We start from the raw sequence: 18919 nt of genomic DNA on the forward strand, positions 1-18919 counted from the left end.
TGATATTGATGTAACTTTGCTTCTTCCTTCATCTGAGCGTCATGCCCTTTGATCATACGGATTTGCACCAAGGTCCAGGTGTGGATTAAATGTACCTGTTTACCCCTCAAGTGCTTTTAAACATTAGTAAAGATATTGAAGTTGCGGCTTGTGCCCCAGGCTTTGAACGCAGTGCATGCACACCTGAACATATGTGAGACTTTTATGATGGGGTCTAGGCATCTCTTACAGCTTAGAATACATATCAAAGCACAAAAAGTGACATCAAATGCAAGCCTGGATGACGGTGCATGCAATTTACTCACTTTCTGCTATTTCCCGTTCCTTCACAGTCTACTTGCACTGATATATTCTGGTTACAAGTTAACTTGTATAATATGTATGCATTTTGTTTAGGAACTTTTTAGGGTAGTGTGAAATATATTAAATTTGATGACAACATAAGTGCAATCATGGGCAAAAATTGCACACTGGCAGTCAGTGATTGCATGGAATGTGTAATTGGCAGGGTAGCTATCTCTTTCATATTCGAATTACAGACTAGCGAATGGGCGAGAATATGCGACTATTGTTGTCTCCAAGGTGTGGAAACCGATATTTTGAGCTGCATCTGTCCTGTGCAAGCAACTGTGACTTTGCATCCCCAGTGCCATTAGTGATCCAGTTGCAATCAGAACAGTTATAAAGGTTTTTTCCTTTACCTTCACTAACTGCAGCAACTTCACAAACTTTGAAAAGAAACAGCAGGTGCAAAAAGTAGGTTTTGCAATCACATTTACAGGATGTAATTTTTGTAGGATACATCTTGCACAGGCACCTTTTTTGGGTAATGGCACTCACAGGTGTAGTCTTACCCAAATGACAGGCCGTTATTCATCAAGTTAGTCGGATGCAGGACCTTTGAACAGAAAGGCTGGTTAATGGAACTACAAGTCTGGGGACACTTCATTTGGCACCCAGGCCATTAAGGGGCGTGATATGCCTGTGTGCATGTCCTACCAAATACAGTAGGTACCAAAAAGTGACATAACAATGAACAAAACAACACTGCAAAATCTGGCTCAGCGAAGGCCTTTATTTGCCAACAAGAGCTAAACTCTGCTCTCCTGCACCTGTAGCTGTATAGTTACTGAGCAAAACTTCTGGAGTTTTTGATGAGGGGTGTTAGACTTTTCATCCTTGGCATGGTCTCCCTTAACTTTTTGCCTCTGTTCCCCAGGTTGTTGATGTGTGCTTGACTCTGATTTTGCTGTGGCTGTTACTCTGGGCACTTTACCACTGCTAACCAGTGCTAAAGTGCAAGTGCTCCTTTACAAAATGTGTATGTAATTGGCTTATCCATGATTGGCATATTTGATTGACTAGAAAGTCCCTAGTAAAGTGCACTGGAGGTGCCAGGGCCTGTAAATCAAATGCTACTAGTGGGCCTGCAGCACTGGTTGTGCCACCCACATAAGTAGCTCTGTAATCATGTCTCAGACCTGCCACTGCAGTGTCTGTGTGTGCAGTTTTAACTGTAAATTCGACTTGGAAAGTGTACCCACTTGCCAGGCCTAAACCTTCTTTTTTCTTTCATGTCAGAAACCCCTAAGGTAGGCCCTAGGTAGCCCCAAGGGCAAGGTGCAGTGTATGGTTAAAGAAGGACATATAGTAATGTGTTTTATATGTCCTGACAGTGAGATATTGCGAAATTTGTTTTTCACTGTTGCAATGCTTGTCCCTCTCATAGGTTAACATGGGGGCTACCTTTAAATCTGATTAAAGTGTAGATTCCCTTTGGGAGTGGATGAACATGGGGAGTTTGGGGTCTCTGAGCTCACAATTTAAAAATACATCTTTTAGTAAAGTTGATTTTGAGACTGTGTGTTTGAAAATGCCACTTTTAGAAAGTGGGCATTTTCTTGCTTATACCATTTCTGTGACTCTGCCTGTTTGTGGATTCCCTGTCTGGGTCAGTTTGACAGTTGGGCTGGTTGCACCTCACACTAGACAGTGACACAAAGGGAGCTGGGGTGTAGCCTGCATATCCTGATGAGCCATCTGTGCTAGGAGGGAGGGGAAGAGTGGTCACTAACACCTGAAAGGGCTGTGCCTGCCCTCACACAATGCAGTCTCCAACCCCCTGGTGAGTGTCTGGGGCATGGTCTGGGCAAGGCAGGATTTCATGTTCGAAAGAAACTTTACTTTGAAGTAGGCCAACTTCAAAGGAGAAATTGAGTATAAGAAGGGCACCCAAAACCACAGACTTTAGAAACCCTTCTGGAAACAAGAGAAACCTCTGCATGGAGAAGGGCTGAAGAGCTGAGGAAGAAGAGCTGCCCTGCCTGCGACTGTGCTTTGTGGAGCTATCCTGCAGTTGCTGCTTCTGCCAGAGTAAGAGGGCAAAGACTGGACTTTGTGTGCCTTCCATCTTGAGAAGAAATTTCCAAGGGCTTGATTTAGAGCTTGCCTCCTTTTTGTTTGAAGTCTCAGGTACAGCAAAGACTTCTCTCTGCCAGCACCTGGAGTCTCTGGAGGGACTCCTACTCTGCCCTGTAGTGCCCATCCAGTTCCTGGGACCCTGAAAGGAGAGGCTGGCAGCCTAAGACAAGGAAATCCACGCACAGAGCACCGTGCTGGGAAAAGATCGACGCAAGTCCGATCTGCGGCTGAAGAAACGACGCACGGCTGGCTCCACAGCTGGGAAACGATGCTCGCAGGAAATGCGACAGAAGAATTGACGCACAGAGCAGGAGAAATGATGCGCAGCATCGCTGACGGAGGCTGGGAGATCACACCCCGCGCTGCGGGGTTTTCGGATCATCGTGCAGCTGGATTTCCGACTCAAGTACCGCTGTGTGTGGAAAAACAATGCAAGGCCTGCCCGGACCCGTGAGTGCTGACCAGATCGACGCATCACTCTCCTGCGGAGAGAAGAAACGACGTGCCCCGACCCGGCAAAAGGAGAAACGACGCACGGTCCCACTCGTGAGTGGAATCAATGCCTCGCAAGCCCTTTTTGACACGCACTCGCCCGTGCGGGATTATTTTTGATGCGCCCAAGGTACTTTTTCACGCTGACAGTGTTAGTGTGTGTTTAAAACTACTTAAAGACTCTTTTTGCATTTTTATTGATAACTTGACTTGTGTATGGTGGATTTTTGTCGTTTTGGTCTTGTTTTGTTTAGATAAATATTTCCTATTTTTCTAAACTGGTGTTGTGTCATTTTGTAGTGTTTTCATTAAGTTACTGTGTGTGTTGGTACAAATACTTTACACCTAGCACTCTGAAGTTAAGCCTACTGCTCTGCAAAGCTACCAATGGGGCAAGCAGGGGTTAGCAGATGGTGATTCTCTTTTACCCTGACTAGAGTGTGGGTCCTCGCTTGAACAGGGGGTAACCTGACTGTCAACCAAAGACCCCATTTCTAACAAAGGGTTAAGCATGCTTTTTGTGCCCTGTGCCCATGTTGTTTTGGAATTCCTTGGGCTGACTTGGGGTATCTGTGTTGGCAAGATCATCAGAAATGCAAGGAAGACTATTAGAGTGTTGCCAGCTTATCAAATCTTGTCTAGAATAGGAGAAATGGGCACAATGTGTTTCCCCATTTAGAAAGTACCACAGAATGATCCATACAAATCAGTGCATTTGGAGAGTTTCTTGTTTCCAAAGTAGGGCTGTAGCTTTTAAGACTTGTCCTTGCTACTTGTGCAGCAGCCCATTGGCTCTTAGTGCCAGTGCATTACTGAATTTCAAAAAGTTGAGGAAGCGTTTCCAGAATGCTGGGTAGAGAAGATCTTCAATGCTTTAAGAATGTAAAGCGAGGGCTGGTGTCCATGAGACACCGGGACGCCACAGTCTACAAGGGTTGCATCCGATGGAAAAGCATGTCTCTTCGCTCCAGAGAGACGCTGGATATAGAGAAGGAAAAGTGGGAAAGAAAATATTTGGGTGGGGCTGTCACGTAGTTGTGCTGTGGGTAGTAATCATCCTTGATTTTAAATTCACAGTTTTCTTAGAAATACATCAATGGTCATATGCTTACTTGTCTCAGGAAGGAGATTTGGTGGGGGGTGTCAAACATGTTAATGATATTCATGCATTCCTGAGGCAGTTCCCGTCAAGCATTGCTGCACAAATGGTGTTTTCTCGATACAACAAAAATTAATCTATAGGTTAAAATATGTTCATTTTGCACAAACTAGCCTCATATATTCACTTAAATGAATACAAAATAAAATTGTAAATTTGTTGTTTGTTATATTAAAGAACAAATTAACTATAAAATGATATTAGAATACACTTTACAGTTCCTTTGTTCTTCAAATAACAACCGGGAAATTGACAATTTTAAAAACTACATTTTCACATTGCATTAACAAATTGGGGGGAATAAGTGCCATTCATAATCGATGACTTGAATGCTGACCATCAGTTGACCAAGTAAAAGTTTATAAGACTTGCTCGAGGCCATTCTCATTTTCCTTTTCTTTCACACCCTCTCTCTTTTATCCTGCACAGCCTTTCCCCCCCGTGGCTGTATTCTTTTAATTTAACAAACCTATTCAGCTAGTAGGTCTGCTGCCCCAAAGGCTGCCTTCCATATGCCAGTGTCTATAGTTTCATTCATGCTGGCTTTGAAAGCAGTGCCTAAAGAAATTCTCTTTATCTCATTGGCTGCGCTTGGGAGATGTTCAGTTCCCCGCCTATTGTCACCTCTTACCACAAGGTTTTAACAGGCACTGCACTGTCTATTGAGGATGGCAAGGCCTGGTAGCTTTCACACAGTAAAATATTGTATAGTCTTTGCAAGAGGTAAGAATTCACTATCTGTGTGTAATGGACACTCTCTAAGGTATGAAAGGCCTAAAAGAATGCTGTGCAGTTGCTCCCTGCAGAGTATATCTTGTTCTGATAACTTATTTTTTTTTAAATCACTTCATATAGCCTTTCTAGCACTTCACATCAAAATAATGCTATTTCTTAATTTAACAGTTAACACACCAATCTTTATAAGATTAAATTAGAAGCCATGACCTAAAGGTGGTGTACACATCTCTGTGCATTAATGTATTGACATAATTTATTAGACTCAAATTCTGCCGTTGATAGCTTATGTTTGATAGATAAGGAGAAACAAATAAAGCATATTCATGTATGAGCACGGTTTTTATTGCGGGAATCTCGGCTCTGCTGGAAAAGTGATTGAGCCCCAGATCTTTAAAAGCATTTCATATTTCTACTTTACATACCCATGGTGAACAGTTCATCGCTGACCCAGTGCAGAGGTCGGTAGCATCTGTTTGCTTGGAATGTGACTCTCTGAAATGTGAATGCCCGGTTGTCTCTACCCACTCTTCATCAGACACTACTGTAGCAAGGGGTACTGACAGAGTCATTCTCATGTTTATGGGAGATCCTAGTGGAGAGATCTATAGACAATAATAGTCTCAGCTGAAGGTCACTGTCCCCATCTCAGTGCACAGGGACAGGTGTGACTCTGCTCGAGCTCCACATGACAGGCAGCGGCTTGCAAACACGATGTAGGTACCACCACATATATTATTTATCCAAGAATAAATGTTCCATGATGCTCTGCCCAGTGGGGGGGCAGAGTCATCAGTGTTTGAAAGTTATTGTTGGGCTCAGCCTAGCAGAGGTGCTGAATGGAAGCCACTTTGAATCGCTAGATTATAACTATAATGTGAGTGTTTTAATAGCAGCCACCAAAAACGGAGTTTTGCTTAACTAGGTCTCACTTTCACCCACCTCAGCATCGAGCTTAGCTTGCATCATTTTGCATGTAATGTGCAATTTTGCGAGAATAGGTAATTTGCCTTCATATCTCTCTTTGACATCTAGTGATATTCCATACTTCCTCATAATGTTGCTTTTACATAAATATTCACGTTCTCACGTATTAATGCAATCACCGTTTAACCAACCTCACATTCACATCATTTTATTAATGTGTCCACTGATTCTTACTATGAATTGAAAGTATTTTTTGTATAATAATTCATTCACCTCTCTTCACAATTGTCTTTCAATATTCATATACTCATTCACAAATATGTTAACTAATGAATTCACTCTCAATGATTTACCCGTCTTGCTAACTTCTTAATACTCAATTAACCTTCCATTTATCTTTCATTCATCTTATTCTTATCCTCATATGCCATAACTTTTTTTCCTCCCTTCATCCTCGTCCATGAATCTATCCACAAACATTTGTTCATCTGTCTGCCCTCACATTTTTAGTCATTCATCATCACACTCTTAGCCACCCATCCACTCATCCATACACCCCATAGTTTTTCTTAAATAGTCATTCCTGCTTTTTCATTCATCATTAGTGTCATTCAGTCATTCATTCTCAAACTCATTCTCATTCTTCTTTCCATCATCCACATGTCCACTGTGATTTGGTAATTCAGTATCTATCACTCATTCAGCCATCCAGCCTAAATATTATTCACTCATATACTTCTTGATTAATCCCCACAAATCACTCAAATTCTCATACAGAATGTCAACATTCTCAATATTCTCTAAACACGCACATTTTATATGGCAATTTTTTTATAAAAAGTTTGACATATTCACATTTTCAGTGCACTCCCCATCTGTCATGATATATTTAATTTGCATGATTCAGTGACTTTGTACAATTACATATGAATCTTTGGATGCAGGAGCTATAAATCACAGTGCAGGGCACGTCTTTCCTCAAGCCCTTTGGGGCAGATTTCAGAAAAGTAGCATAACACAGCAGAGTAACTAAGGCTGCTGCATCATGTTGCCCAAGGAGAACGCATCACAGAACCATATGTAGTGATGTCACAGATACATGACCGTGCACCGCTCTTGTATGCTCCATGGCGCATGCCATGTGAATATTTTATATTGCTATAAACAACTTATAAAAAGGTTTTGCACTGACAAGTAAATACTTCATCAAGACTTTCATAAGTTTGCCTCATTTTGCATGATGTGTAGCATCACAACGTCTTGATAGATGTTGCCCTGCGTTTACTTATACTCAAAAATAGATATGCTTGCACTAAACAGAGTTTAGTAGCATGAGACAATGCAGATTCAAGTGCTAGAAATCTATTTACTAAAAACAGGACTTTAGAAAGAAGATGTGTTCATTATAAGGAGGTTCAGTTTTTGTTCTTGAGGCTCAGAGATTCGTGCCAGATTTTAGGAACATCCATGTGAGACAAATGTACACATATTTATTTTAAAATGGAATAATGTACGTAGTCAGTGCTTATGCTAAAAATCTGTCACAGCTCTTGCCCTTGTGGACTAACGGGCGGACGTTTCGGAATACATCTTTTCAGATTTTGCATTACAATTGGCATTCCTCTCTCTTGGCATATGATCTGCCATTTTCTTCAGATACAATTTATGATTATCCTTAACAGAAATGCAAAATTGAACCACATTGTTAGACATCCGATCTTCTATTAAGGTACCCAGAAAAGTTGTGAAATAAATAAATTATATTCAGTGATTATTCAAACATACTGAAGTCATGCTTGTCACAATTCTGTTGTTTTATACAAATGTTTAATAGTTGTTTACTTTTAATTTCAGGGTCAAACATTCCTAAATCCCAAGTAAAAACAGCATCACTGGGATTGGGAGGAAAGGCAAGATCTCCTCTCCTTCCAGTTTCTGTGCCAACAGCACCAGAAGTAACAGAAGAGGGCCACAAACATCCAGAAGACCCTTCCAGTGTAAGGGTAGTGTATAACAGTCTCTTTCACATAGCCATTAATGCAAAACCACTATGACAACATGCCAGAAAAAAGAAAACATCATAAAAACTGACAGCTTTTGTTGAAAACTAAGGGTTAGATGGTTCAGCAAGAATGTCTTGTGGAAATTAATTCATAATCTATGGTGATTTATATTTTTTGGTATTTTGATTTTTGGTTTTCATTACTAAGTAAGTAAAATAAATATTCATGTATATTTTTCAGTGCCTTGAAATTGAAGGTGTAATAGCTCCTATATAATCAAAGAATATGTTTTGTAATAGTATTTTTCAGGAGAAATATTGTTAAACTATGTTTTTTATTTGTGTATGTGAACCCATCACATATGTTATGAATGGGAAAGGCCTCAGTCTTTATGTGACCTTTGAATGAGTTCCCACAGCACCTGGTCAAGAGGACTATTAATTCTAAACTGCTTTTTACTTAGCTTTATCATTTGTCTTACCTTTGGCAGCTTGATCTGAGAAAATAGAGTAGGTCTTAGATAGACATATATAGGTAAAATGGCCTGACTACAGAATACTGTATATTGTCTACCAGCACAGTACATAACAATACAGTTAGGAAACAAATGATAGAAAGTTTTAAATCAATCTACAATAAACCTAATACCCGTGTATTAAAACAATGCCATTAAAATTGGGTGAAGGTTTCAAATGAATTGCATAAATAAAAATATTTCAACTGTGGACCATTGTAAAATGCGTTGCATGTGAATGGAAAAATGAGGAGTTCAGAATCCATGATAAAGCCTTTGAGTAGATTTGTAGTGAGACCCAGAGGCCAATTTACACTAATCCACAAGTAAACACAGTCCCTGTGAATGAGTGGCTTATACCTGTCACATATGATGCTAGTAGAATAAGAAAAATGGGCCTCATTACAACATTGGCGGGCGGCAACCGCCGCCCGCCAAGTTGTAACCGCTGTGCGGCCGCCAATGTGGCCGCACTCCCGCGGTGCCCATTATGAAATCCCCGTTGTTTCCACCCGCCGGCCCAGCGGGGATGTGGGCCGCAACATGGGAGCCGGCTCCAAATGGAGCCGGCGGTGTTGCAGCTGTGCGATGGGTGCAGTTGCACCTGTCGCGCTTTTAACTGTCTGCACAGCTGTGTGGGGCTGTGCCAGGGGGCCCCTGCACTGCCCATGCCATAGGCCCCGTGACTCCCCTTTCCGCCAGCATTTCTATGGCGGTTCCTACTGCCATGGAAAGGCTGGCGGGAAGGGGACTCGTAATCCCCTGGGCAGCGCAGCAAGCAGCGCTGCTCTGGAGGATTACAACTGCCGGGACCACCGTGGCAGAAAACCGCCAGTCCCGGTGGTGTGACCGCGGCGCTTCCACCGTGGTCAAAATACGCAAGATTGCACCGCCAGCCTGTTGGCGGTGCAATCACCAAAACAGCCTTGACGGTCTTTGACCACCAGGGTTGTAATGAGGGCCAATGTGTTTTTGTCACTCGAAATTACCCCTTAAATCTTATTATGATGTTAGGTAGCCAAATAAGCTTTAACTTACATATACTGAGTTTGAGCAAAAATTTTACAAATACGTAAGCAAACTGTTATTTTCATAGAGTTCTAATTATGTTTAAACTAACCCTAGAAATTACAAAGATCTCACACTTGCCTACTTTCATTATGTATCATGATAGGAGACTTATTTATAAATATATAATTTCAGGCCCTGATCTTGCTGTGTTTGGTTCAACCATTTATTTATCACATGCCTGCATTTAATTTATGGATTGTTTTGCTCACAAGTAATTCATGATATGTCTCAGAGAAGCTTCATCACTACGGCCAGAGTTATGAAAAACATCAAAAAGAATAGAAGACACAAGAGGAGTTTGAAAGAGAAGGAATGCACAGAGAAAGTTTTTTAAAGAGTGTATGAAAGTATATATATATTTGGCACATACACTTCAGAGTGCAGAGATTTGTGACTTAAAGCATCCTGGAATGTGAAAAAGTTTGATAAATGCTTTTTCTTCAATCTAGCCAGGCTACAGTTGGTAAACTGAGCAGCTTATATTTATGTGCACTTATGTGCACTTACATTTATTCTACCATGCCATTCAAGAATAAAAAGATTTTCAGATGCTACTGTTTGTAGTTCGGACAAACAGAAAGACCTAATCAAACCAAGAAAACCTATATGGAAAAAAATCTCACTGTGAACAAAATGTAATAAAATTCAAGAAATGAATACAATGATATATTGAAGAATACTGTATTAAAATAGCACTACATATATTTTAAACAAGAATGTATTATTTGAACTATCTAGTGTTCCGCTATGTTGTTTGTGCCCCCTGGGCACTATAGTCTATGCCACTTTATGTCACTGCTTGGACCTCTATGAACACTCAGCACTCTTGACCTATGGAAAGACTAAAGACAAGAGGAATCTAGAACATCAAATATTTTGAGGGCTATGATATCTTTAAAGGTTATTAGGACCAACTCAAGCTGCATTATCCACACAAATATCCCTCAAATTTGAAAAGGTTCCCCCGGTATTATATAACAACAGACTTTATTACTAAGCTGTCTATTTGTAATTTGAAGTAATGGTAGAGCAACAAATGAGAATCCAAATGCAAAAAGTGCAATGCATATAAGGACTTGATGTAAACATAACTCTAATTGCATTGCCTGACCATACGTTCCCGATATTATATAACAACAGACTTTATTACTAAGCTGTCTATTTGTAATTTGAAGTAATGGTAGAGCAACAAATGAGAATCCAAATGCAAAAAGTGCAATGCATATAAGGAATTGATGCAAACATAACTCTAATTGCAGTGCCTGACCATAAGATCCTCATGCTCTTCTTTGGTGTTCATATAGAAAGTTACACACCATGTGTGAAATAGTAAGTATATTTTAGTGGAGTAGGGATAACAATTGTTTTTAACTTGAAAAAATTTAAAAAGCCAAACATTTGCTGATTTACCAGATGAAATATGAAGTGTTTTCACTATCACATGTAGAGGTTTTATTGATGCCTATTTTTTTCTTTTTGAATTGTTCCTGTTATGCAGAAACCTGCCTTTCTAGAGAATCAAGTATTGTTTTGGTCAGCACGTTATTTCTGTCAATTTATTTTTAAAAACCTTTCTTTTATAAATTGAATAAATGCTTATCATATTTTGCCATTTTGTAGCTGCACAAAGATGCTAATTCTCAGTTAATGTGAAAGGAAGATTTGAGCCTATAACCATCCAACTCACTTTTCTACAAATTACATGTGGTCATCCCTCATAGGAGAGTAGTGGTTAAACTAGCTTTTTCACATGAAAAAAAAGTTGCCAAGCTCAACAAATATTTGACCTGAGTTCCATCAATTTTATAAATGCTTTTTGGAGTGTGTATGAAGCCTATGCTTCAGGAATCCATTTAAGAAAAATATTTCAACTCAGCTGCACTTTATTCTAGTAGAATCTAAAATTAGCAAAGGGTTTCATTTTGCCTAAGTTATCACTCGAATGTGCTATTGTTTCGGGCTTGCAGTCAGAAAACAAAACACTTACTAAAGAGGTGTTGTCAAATGCATTTTGTCCCTTCATACATCTGAAAGGAATTAAAATGTTCAGTGAACCCCTCACTCATTAATTAACAAACCCTGCATTGAATAATATTGTTTGGTTTTTTTTCTAAGTATAACACTGCCATCATCTTTCCTAGCTATTATTTCACAAGTGGTTATTTGTGTGAATGCGAAGCCCAGAGACCGAAATAGGTGGTGTTACCTTTGACTGCTATACATTTGCTGATTACAATGCACTATGCTAATGCAAGATTTTTTTTTTTACAGGTATATGAACAAGATGACCTGAGCGAACAGATGGCAAGCTTGGAGGGTTTAATGAAGCAATTGAATGCTATCACAGGCTCTGCTTTCTAGACGCTTCTGAGGATGATGCTGACTACGTAGATTAAGTGACAGGGGAACACCGCAGCACACCCGAATTACACAGTCACCGCAAGTGACCATGTCTTAAAAGAGACCCTTCATCAGTGCCAATGACTTTACATTACAACGTTTTCTATTGAGTCTTTCAATGCTAAATCGTGGAGAATAGTTTTCGCTGAAAAATACAAATATGATACTGCCGTACATGATCGAATATTCCTTTCACTGTGGGAGCTTGGAAATTTTGAGGACACTTTGTGTCATTGCTCACTTTCTGTCCAAGGAATCCAGTATAAAATCAATTGCAACTACAATTTCCAATTCGGCTTTCTGGAGGACACTTCTGAAGCTAAGTCACAAAAAACCTGCCGATCATTTCAAAAGACCCAAATTTTCATATCTTTCCTGGATTTCAAACCTTGTGAATAAGGCCCAGGAAAACATCATTTTTTATTATATAGTGATTCAAATATTTGAAAACAATCTCAGCAGCACAAACATGAAGTATGTCTTTGTGTCCAGAGTAATTATAACCATGCTTGTGTTGAGTAAGAAAACAATGAGGACAAAATCATCCATTTGGCCTACTTTAGACACAGATTCAAAAAAGAGACAAATTTCGCCAAATAACACTGTGTCCTGCCCTTTCAACCTGAACTACTATAATTACTCATAAGTATGTTTTGAAACCTTTGAACTCTAATTCTCTGCTATAATGAAATGATCAAAATGGTTTCAGGATCATCTACACGAATATTGATTGACTTGTTCAACAGAAGCTGAGGAACCAGATTGTGGTATCAGAGATAGCACTTGCAATTTAAAATGCATCAAACGTGTTTGCCCATTAAGATACATACAGCTACTCAAACACACAACGTAACTACACATTTAATCTCTCTTTTTAACTTTAAGTGCTGGAATTCTCATCCCACTAAAAACCTTCCACTTATGTCTCAATGACCAAATGTAGTACATGAAACACCACACCTACCCACTTAAATATCCAATTATGGCCTTTGTCAACCCTTGTGATAGATGGTCTTTTTGAAATCCTACTGCAAATATCTATAACAATTGCTGCTTCATTGATCCACCAAACTTTTCATCCATAGAATTTGCATTTACAGCTCAATCTCCATAGGTGTATGCAGCTGCATGGCCTAAAAGAAACTACCTTGCACAGCGCTCAATTTTTAAAAGAAAGAGTGCCAGTTCCTGAATCTCTGCTAAAGAGCCCACAGACAGTGCAATTAAATATCGGTGCATCAGAATACCAAGTCTTATAGCTTTAAATCCATCTCATGCCTTTTTAATCCGCTTCCAGACACTCTATACGTAATTTGTGTTTTTCTATCTCTTACTATCAGTGAATGTCTGATGCGGAAAATAAGTGCTGGTCCCCAATAATAAGTGTTGGTGGCCCCCACTGCCAACCACCAACTCAAATTAAGAAATAGATTTGCATACTTATCAGTTATAAAGCTGCAAACCCCAATAAAAAGATTTGACTGAATTATTTCCTTCATTTCTCTCTACCATTTCAAGCTTCAGTGGGTCATAATTTAAAAGAGCATTGATGGGATAGATTCTTCGCAAACTAATATTAAGCAAGTAATTATGTGCTGCATTATAGGATGAATGAAATTTGTTGAAATAAAGAGCCCTGAAAAATGAGAGAGACATCAGAATAAAGGGGAACCAGAGAAAGGAAATTATAAGAAATGATCAGGTAAAAATGAAAGGGAATCACGGTCATGTTTAGGGTCATTACTGAAAACACCATAATTAAATTAATTAAGAATTAGACAAATGTAATTCCTATCAACATATCAAATATGTGAAATATCCACATTTCATATTAGCCCTTTTGTGTTTTGAAATTATTCAAGCACATAGATTAATGGAATTAGAACACTTTTGATGTGCTGCAGAGCCACTCAAAAACCCTTTTACTTTCTAGTTTGGCGGCATTAATAAAAGACAGACACAGAATATGGTTTCTTCAAATATATATTTGATATCTACTATAACTTCAGTGTTGTAAATTTTGAACATGCTAATTATGGACCTTACATTTATTTACAAACAACGTCCTATACTCAAACTTCTCATTTCTCTCCTCTCACTTATCCTACTCTTGTGTCTGATCGCAAGTGTTGCATTGGAATGTTTTGTTTTGTTTTATAAATCCTGCAATAGAGATTATCGATAAGTGTAACAAGTAGGGTGGAAGGGCATTACATTTTCACTAGGCCCAGTAAATACCAACACCACCGAGTGAGGTACATGATGGGTCCAGTAGATACCTGCTAACCTGAGTTCAAACTCAGAAATGGAGTAAAAGGTGTGGAGTTTTGTGCCTACTACACGACATTCCACATTCTCGGTAATTACCAGGAATTTTCCCCACTGTAATCTATGAAAATCTTAAACTGCCAAAATTGATCTTGGGAAAAGTGTGGTAGTGAAAAGTGTATTACATCCTCCATAATTATTGGGTGCATTTTACTAGTTTTACTTGAAATTTCAACTCCTGTACAAACAGATATTTGCACAGGGATCGAAATTGTATGGCCAACTTGTGATCTGGGCATTATTGGTAACGATAAACTGTACATTCAGCTAATTTAGTTTATTTATATGTAAGGAAGGGTCCAAAGAAGTTAAAGCATATATATTCATCTATCTATTCCTTGGTATTGCACGTTAAAAGGTAAAAGCTATACTCACTTTGGAAGAGACTTATTCATAATAAATTAAAAGATTTTCACTGAAGATCTTGATTACATTTGGGCCTGAAATCTCATTTTAGGAAAAAGCTCATCCAAAAATGGGATTATAAATTAAGAGTTGATTTCCAGGTAAAAAAGGCTAAAAATAATAAGTGCAGCTCTTATTTCCACAACATAGAACGGGTCAGCTAAATGCAGATTGTGCATAGTCACACATTTCAGTGGGGTGAGGATTGCATCTCGGAATTGGGTGCAGATTGTGCACTCACTCATTGCTGCAACCCATTGTATTGTTAATTGGCATCTGTGCAATTCCACCCACAATTTGCTGGGACATGCAGTCTTACGTTTAGTATACTGGTCCTTCTTTTTTAAGGATTTGTATCGGAAGGAAGGAACATTTGTCTCAACACTAGCTTGGCAGTGATGAAAATGGTGCATGGCACTGCTGGTGTTTGTAATTCTTATAAATGTGCATAGTACCCAGCATGGGTCCCGTATCATCGAGATTTTAAACTTCATGTCCTGCCATCCACGGGTAACTCAGCAATCTACAAGGTTTATGAGAGAGAACACCATTCCGTGGCTAATTCTAAAAAATGATGTATTTTATTCCATCCACTTCATCAGGGTCTGATAAATATGTTATGAACGTCTCACTCAGTTTGCATCACACCAAATGTTGGCTTTAGGAGAGCAGCCTCATTTGAATAGCATATTACACTGCAACACAGAGACCTCTAGAGTGGTTATTATATGACTTAATATTAAGAACTAAAACTCATACTGGTCTCATAGTGTTAATTGCAATGAAGCATCACCTCTTCCGTTAACATTCAGAGGAACATTTATGTTTCTATAATTATATTAAGAAATGTATGCATCCCTATCAGCAAATGCAGTAGTGTTCCAGCATGTTTATAAACGCTAAATGACTAATCAAGTGTGTAAACTCTGATACCCCCACTCTATAACTTGGTCAAACCTTCAGACTCTAAAAGAGTTGGTAATACTGCATTTTTCAGTTCACTGTTGCAGATAAATCATTGCGTCTGAGGTTGATTGCGGTCTTATGCAGCACGGGGGTGGCCTGACATTTCAGTCTGGACGCCCCTTCATATGAGGGTGATTTGCAAGTGAATGGGGTTTTTGTGTGGTTGAGCAATCTAGATTAAAAGTAAAGGAATGGACTGCTAATGAGAGGGTTTCCCAGTGTTAAGACTCGTCAGTTCAAGCATTGCCATTGATCACTGTTTTCCTGTACAAGGCATTAGGGAAAGGACTCCCAATATATTTGCCAGAGTCCCGCTATACCATTCCATTGCAAGAACCACTCAACATACTGCTTATTTTGCTGCATCTAACTCACAGGTTTACTACTGACTCCCAGCACAATCCATTCCAATTTCTACTTTATTGATCAATCCTCACAGGAGCCCATCAATTGGAATTACTCTTTCACCGACAACCTTTCACCAGCCTCTTTTTTGCTGTTCTGTCCCTGTGTTCCCATGTGTAAGAAAGTGTGGTTGCAGAGAAAGGGGAAATGCTGTTTTTCCTATTGTAAAATATACTTGACAATTCAATCTCGGTGAGTTGTCACCATGTTGGGGAGATTGGGGGTACTTTTTTATAAGTAATATTTAATTTATTATGTAGAGTGTTTCCTTTTAGATAATTTATGATGAAAGAGCTATCTGGTCAGACATCTAGGAAAGGCCTGTTGAAGCTGCAGTGTTCCATGCCTTTGTGTGATATTTTTCTAAGCATTATTCTCACTATCTGGCTACAAGAAGACTTATACTATAAATCCATTGTTGCAGTTATCCACAAAGCCATGGCGTTCATTTCTGAAGAAGCTTTTGTATTTTAAAATACCCACAATATGATTGTTAAGCTCCTTGCTTAGACATGGAAAGACTTTAGCTTTAACAAGCCTTATTAAAGAAGATTTTGCTGCTTCAAAAAGTCTGAGAACAGGTTTTCTGAAATAGCAGTTTCCTTCAAATTGTCAAACTCTAGCATTTTTAACCAAATTAGACTAGTAACTGCAATATTTAAGTGTACAATTTGTTCACAGAAAGGAATCTTGCTTACAGTTTACAAAAATGACTGTTTCTACACATAATCTTGTATACTACAACGTGGAAAATGGGGGTTTTGTAATGCGCTGTAGAACAGTCCCATATTCATTTTTTATAGAAATGTTATTCCGATGGTGGATTCTTTTGTTTAAAAAATAAAATTTTGATACATAAGTCGAAAATTTTGTTTTACGTTGTGTTTTTTTTACTGCTACCGCATGAAACGTGTTCAAACATCATTATGTAACGTGAGCTTTGACTTAAACTTGTAAAATGTTTTGAACTTTTAGGCCTAAAGCACGAATATGGGTTTTTACATAAATTGAATTTCCTGACTTTGCTGTAATTTTCGCTCTTGAATTTTCCCAGACAAATGTCGTCAGGTCGAATCTGCTAACTTTTTTGTGTAGGAAAATGTGTATATACTACAGTGTGCAAATAACTCATCCTAGAATAATGAAATACGGGATGCGAAAAATACCTCAATTTTCACGAAATCACATATAATCCAGAAATTGGTGCAATGAAGTGAGGCCCCCCCTAAACTGAGACAGGATTGCTTTATAGAAATCTACAGTGAGAAACACACGAGTCAGCAGATAGGTTCAGTGACAACTACCATAATGTAGCAGACAGCTCATGAGGGCTTTAAGGTTCAGTGGCAACTGACTTAATATAGCAGATCAGCTCACAAGAGCTTTAATGGTTGATAAAGGCACTCTCCCGAATACCATTTCACCCACTGAGGGGAGTATGCTATACCTTAAACAGGGATAAACAGAAAAAATACATTGGAATGTTGAAGCAGAAAGCCTGTAGCAGCAATTGTTGGCCCTCTGATACATTCTTATATTTAGTGGGGCTCCCAAAATCCAAATGTTCTAGTAACAATTAGAACATTGGAATGTTGGTAGCTCCATTGATGACAACGGAGTGCTCTGGGCTTTTACTGGCCGGTAGAAGCCCGGAGCGCTAACATTCCAATCTTCTTTGTTCACAGCAACAGCGTGAACAAAGCCTCACAGAGCCTGGGGGGATTTTAATCCCCTCTGGTTCCATGAAGCCTTTGTTTTATTTATGAGAACATTCTGCCCTCTAATGGCAGAATGTTCTAATAGCCTTAGAACCCGCCATAGCAGGCTCTACCGGCTCGGGCCTTTAACGCGGGAGCGGGCCTTTAATAGCCAGTAAAGCCCGCTATGGCGGGTTCTAAGGCTATATTAGAACTTTGGAATGTTGGGAGCTCCATTGCAGACAATGGAGTGCTCTAGGTTTTTACTGGCTGGTAAAAGCCTAGAGCGTCAACATTCCAATGTTCTATGTGCAATAGCTGTGAACAAAGGCCTCAGGGAGCCTGAGGGAAATCTAATCCCCCCAGGCGTGAGGACTTTGTTTTATTTATTAGAACATTCTGTCCTCTAGTGGCAGAATTTTCTGATAGCCTTATAGCCCTTCGTAGTTGGGCTCTACCGGCAAGTAAAGAAGCGCTCCCTTCGGCTTGGGCCTTTAACACTGGAGCAGGCCTTTAAGGGACAGTAGAGCCTGCTTCGGCGGGCTCTAAGGCTATATTAGAACATTGGAATGCGGGGAGCTCAACTGAAGACAATAAAGTAGCTCATGGCCACAAATGGCTGGCTTAGACCTTCTCCTCTAATATGCCAAACCTTTTCACTTTGTTTCTCCCTGTTTATTTTATAACATTCTACCCCAGTATGTGTAATGTACTAATAGCATTACTGGTTTCATGCTTTGGGCCCTCTCACTCGTTATAGACCGCACCTGTGGCTCATGCTGTTACATTGAGCTTGTGAACTTTAACAACTTTTATAGGCCTAAGCACTGGTTCATGACGCTATATTCACTATTTAAAACACAACATTCCTCTACATTATGACTGTAATTAATCTTGTTTGGGGAGCTCCAAGACAGTCACAAGTTACTGGGCCCCATTTGTGGCGGTGGGAGCCTTTCACCACTTGTGTCCATGGATGCCCATACTGTGAACCAGGTCGTCATTTTAAACTCTTGACTCCTGGGTTAATAACAGCACACAAAAAACTAAATAAATCATTTTCTAGTCAAGGCAAAAGTACTGTGCACATGCAAAAAATACTATGCGCAAAATTATATGATCTGAGGTGGATTCACAAATTGAAATCATTTCTATAGGGGTTTGCAGAATAACCAGGGTACTGGAAGTGTGGAGAATCCTGAATTTATAAACACTTCACAACTCTTAAAATACCCAGGAGGGCACCTTTGAAACAAGCAGGAGAAAAGAAACTGCAATTGTAACATTAATACATATTTTTCAGAAACTTAGTAAATTCTCAGGAGTCAATAATGACAGTTGTAGTTAGAGTTTAAAGGTTTTATTAATCATACGTTTTTGTTAAATCATTTTCTTT

General features: G+C 39.3%; 1 protein-coding gene and 1 long non-coding RNA gene across 6 annotated transcripts in view; one reads left to right on the plus strand and one right to left on the minus strand.

The window, feature by feature from the left end:
• Positions 1-16693, plus strand: part of DCC (DCC netrin 1 receptor) — a 1057140-nt gene extending 1040447 nt beyond the window's left edge. For 2 of the 4 annotated variants that reach the window (XM_069219408.1, XM_069219423.1), the window contains exons 28-29: positions 7589-7737; positions 11594-16693. In XM_069219408.1, coding sequence (XP_069075509.1) covers positions 7589-7737; positions 11594-11683 — 239 coding nt within the window. In that variant the 3' untranslated portion in view covers positions 11684-16693. The remainder of the gene's footprint in view (positions 1-7588; positions 7738-11593) is intronic. The other 2 variants (XM_069219414.1, XM_069219432.1) reach the window with 2 other exon arrangements.
• The window catches only part of LOC138279921 (uncharacterized), a 78795-nt gene that overhangs the window by 21849 nt on the left and 38027 nt on the right, over positions 1-18919 (minus strand). The gene's annotated exons all lie outside the window — the stretch shown is intronic.

This window comes from Pleurodeles waltl, chromosome 1_1 (assembly GCF_031143425.1).
Source record: "Pleurodeles waltl isolate 20211129_DDA chromosome 1_1, aPleWal1.hap1.20221129, whole genome shotgun sequence".
NCBI lineage: Eukaryota > Metazoa > Chordata > Amphibia > Caudata > Salamandridae > Pleurodeles > Pleurodeles waltl.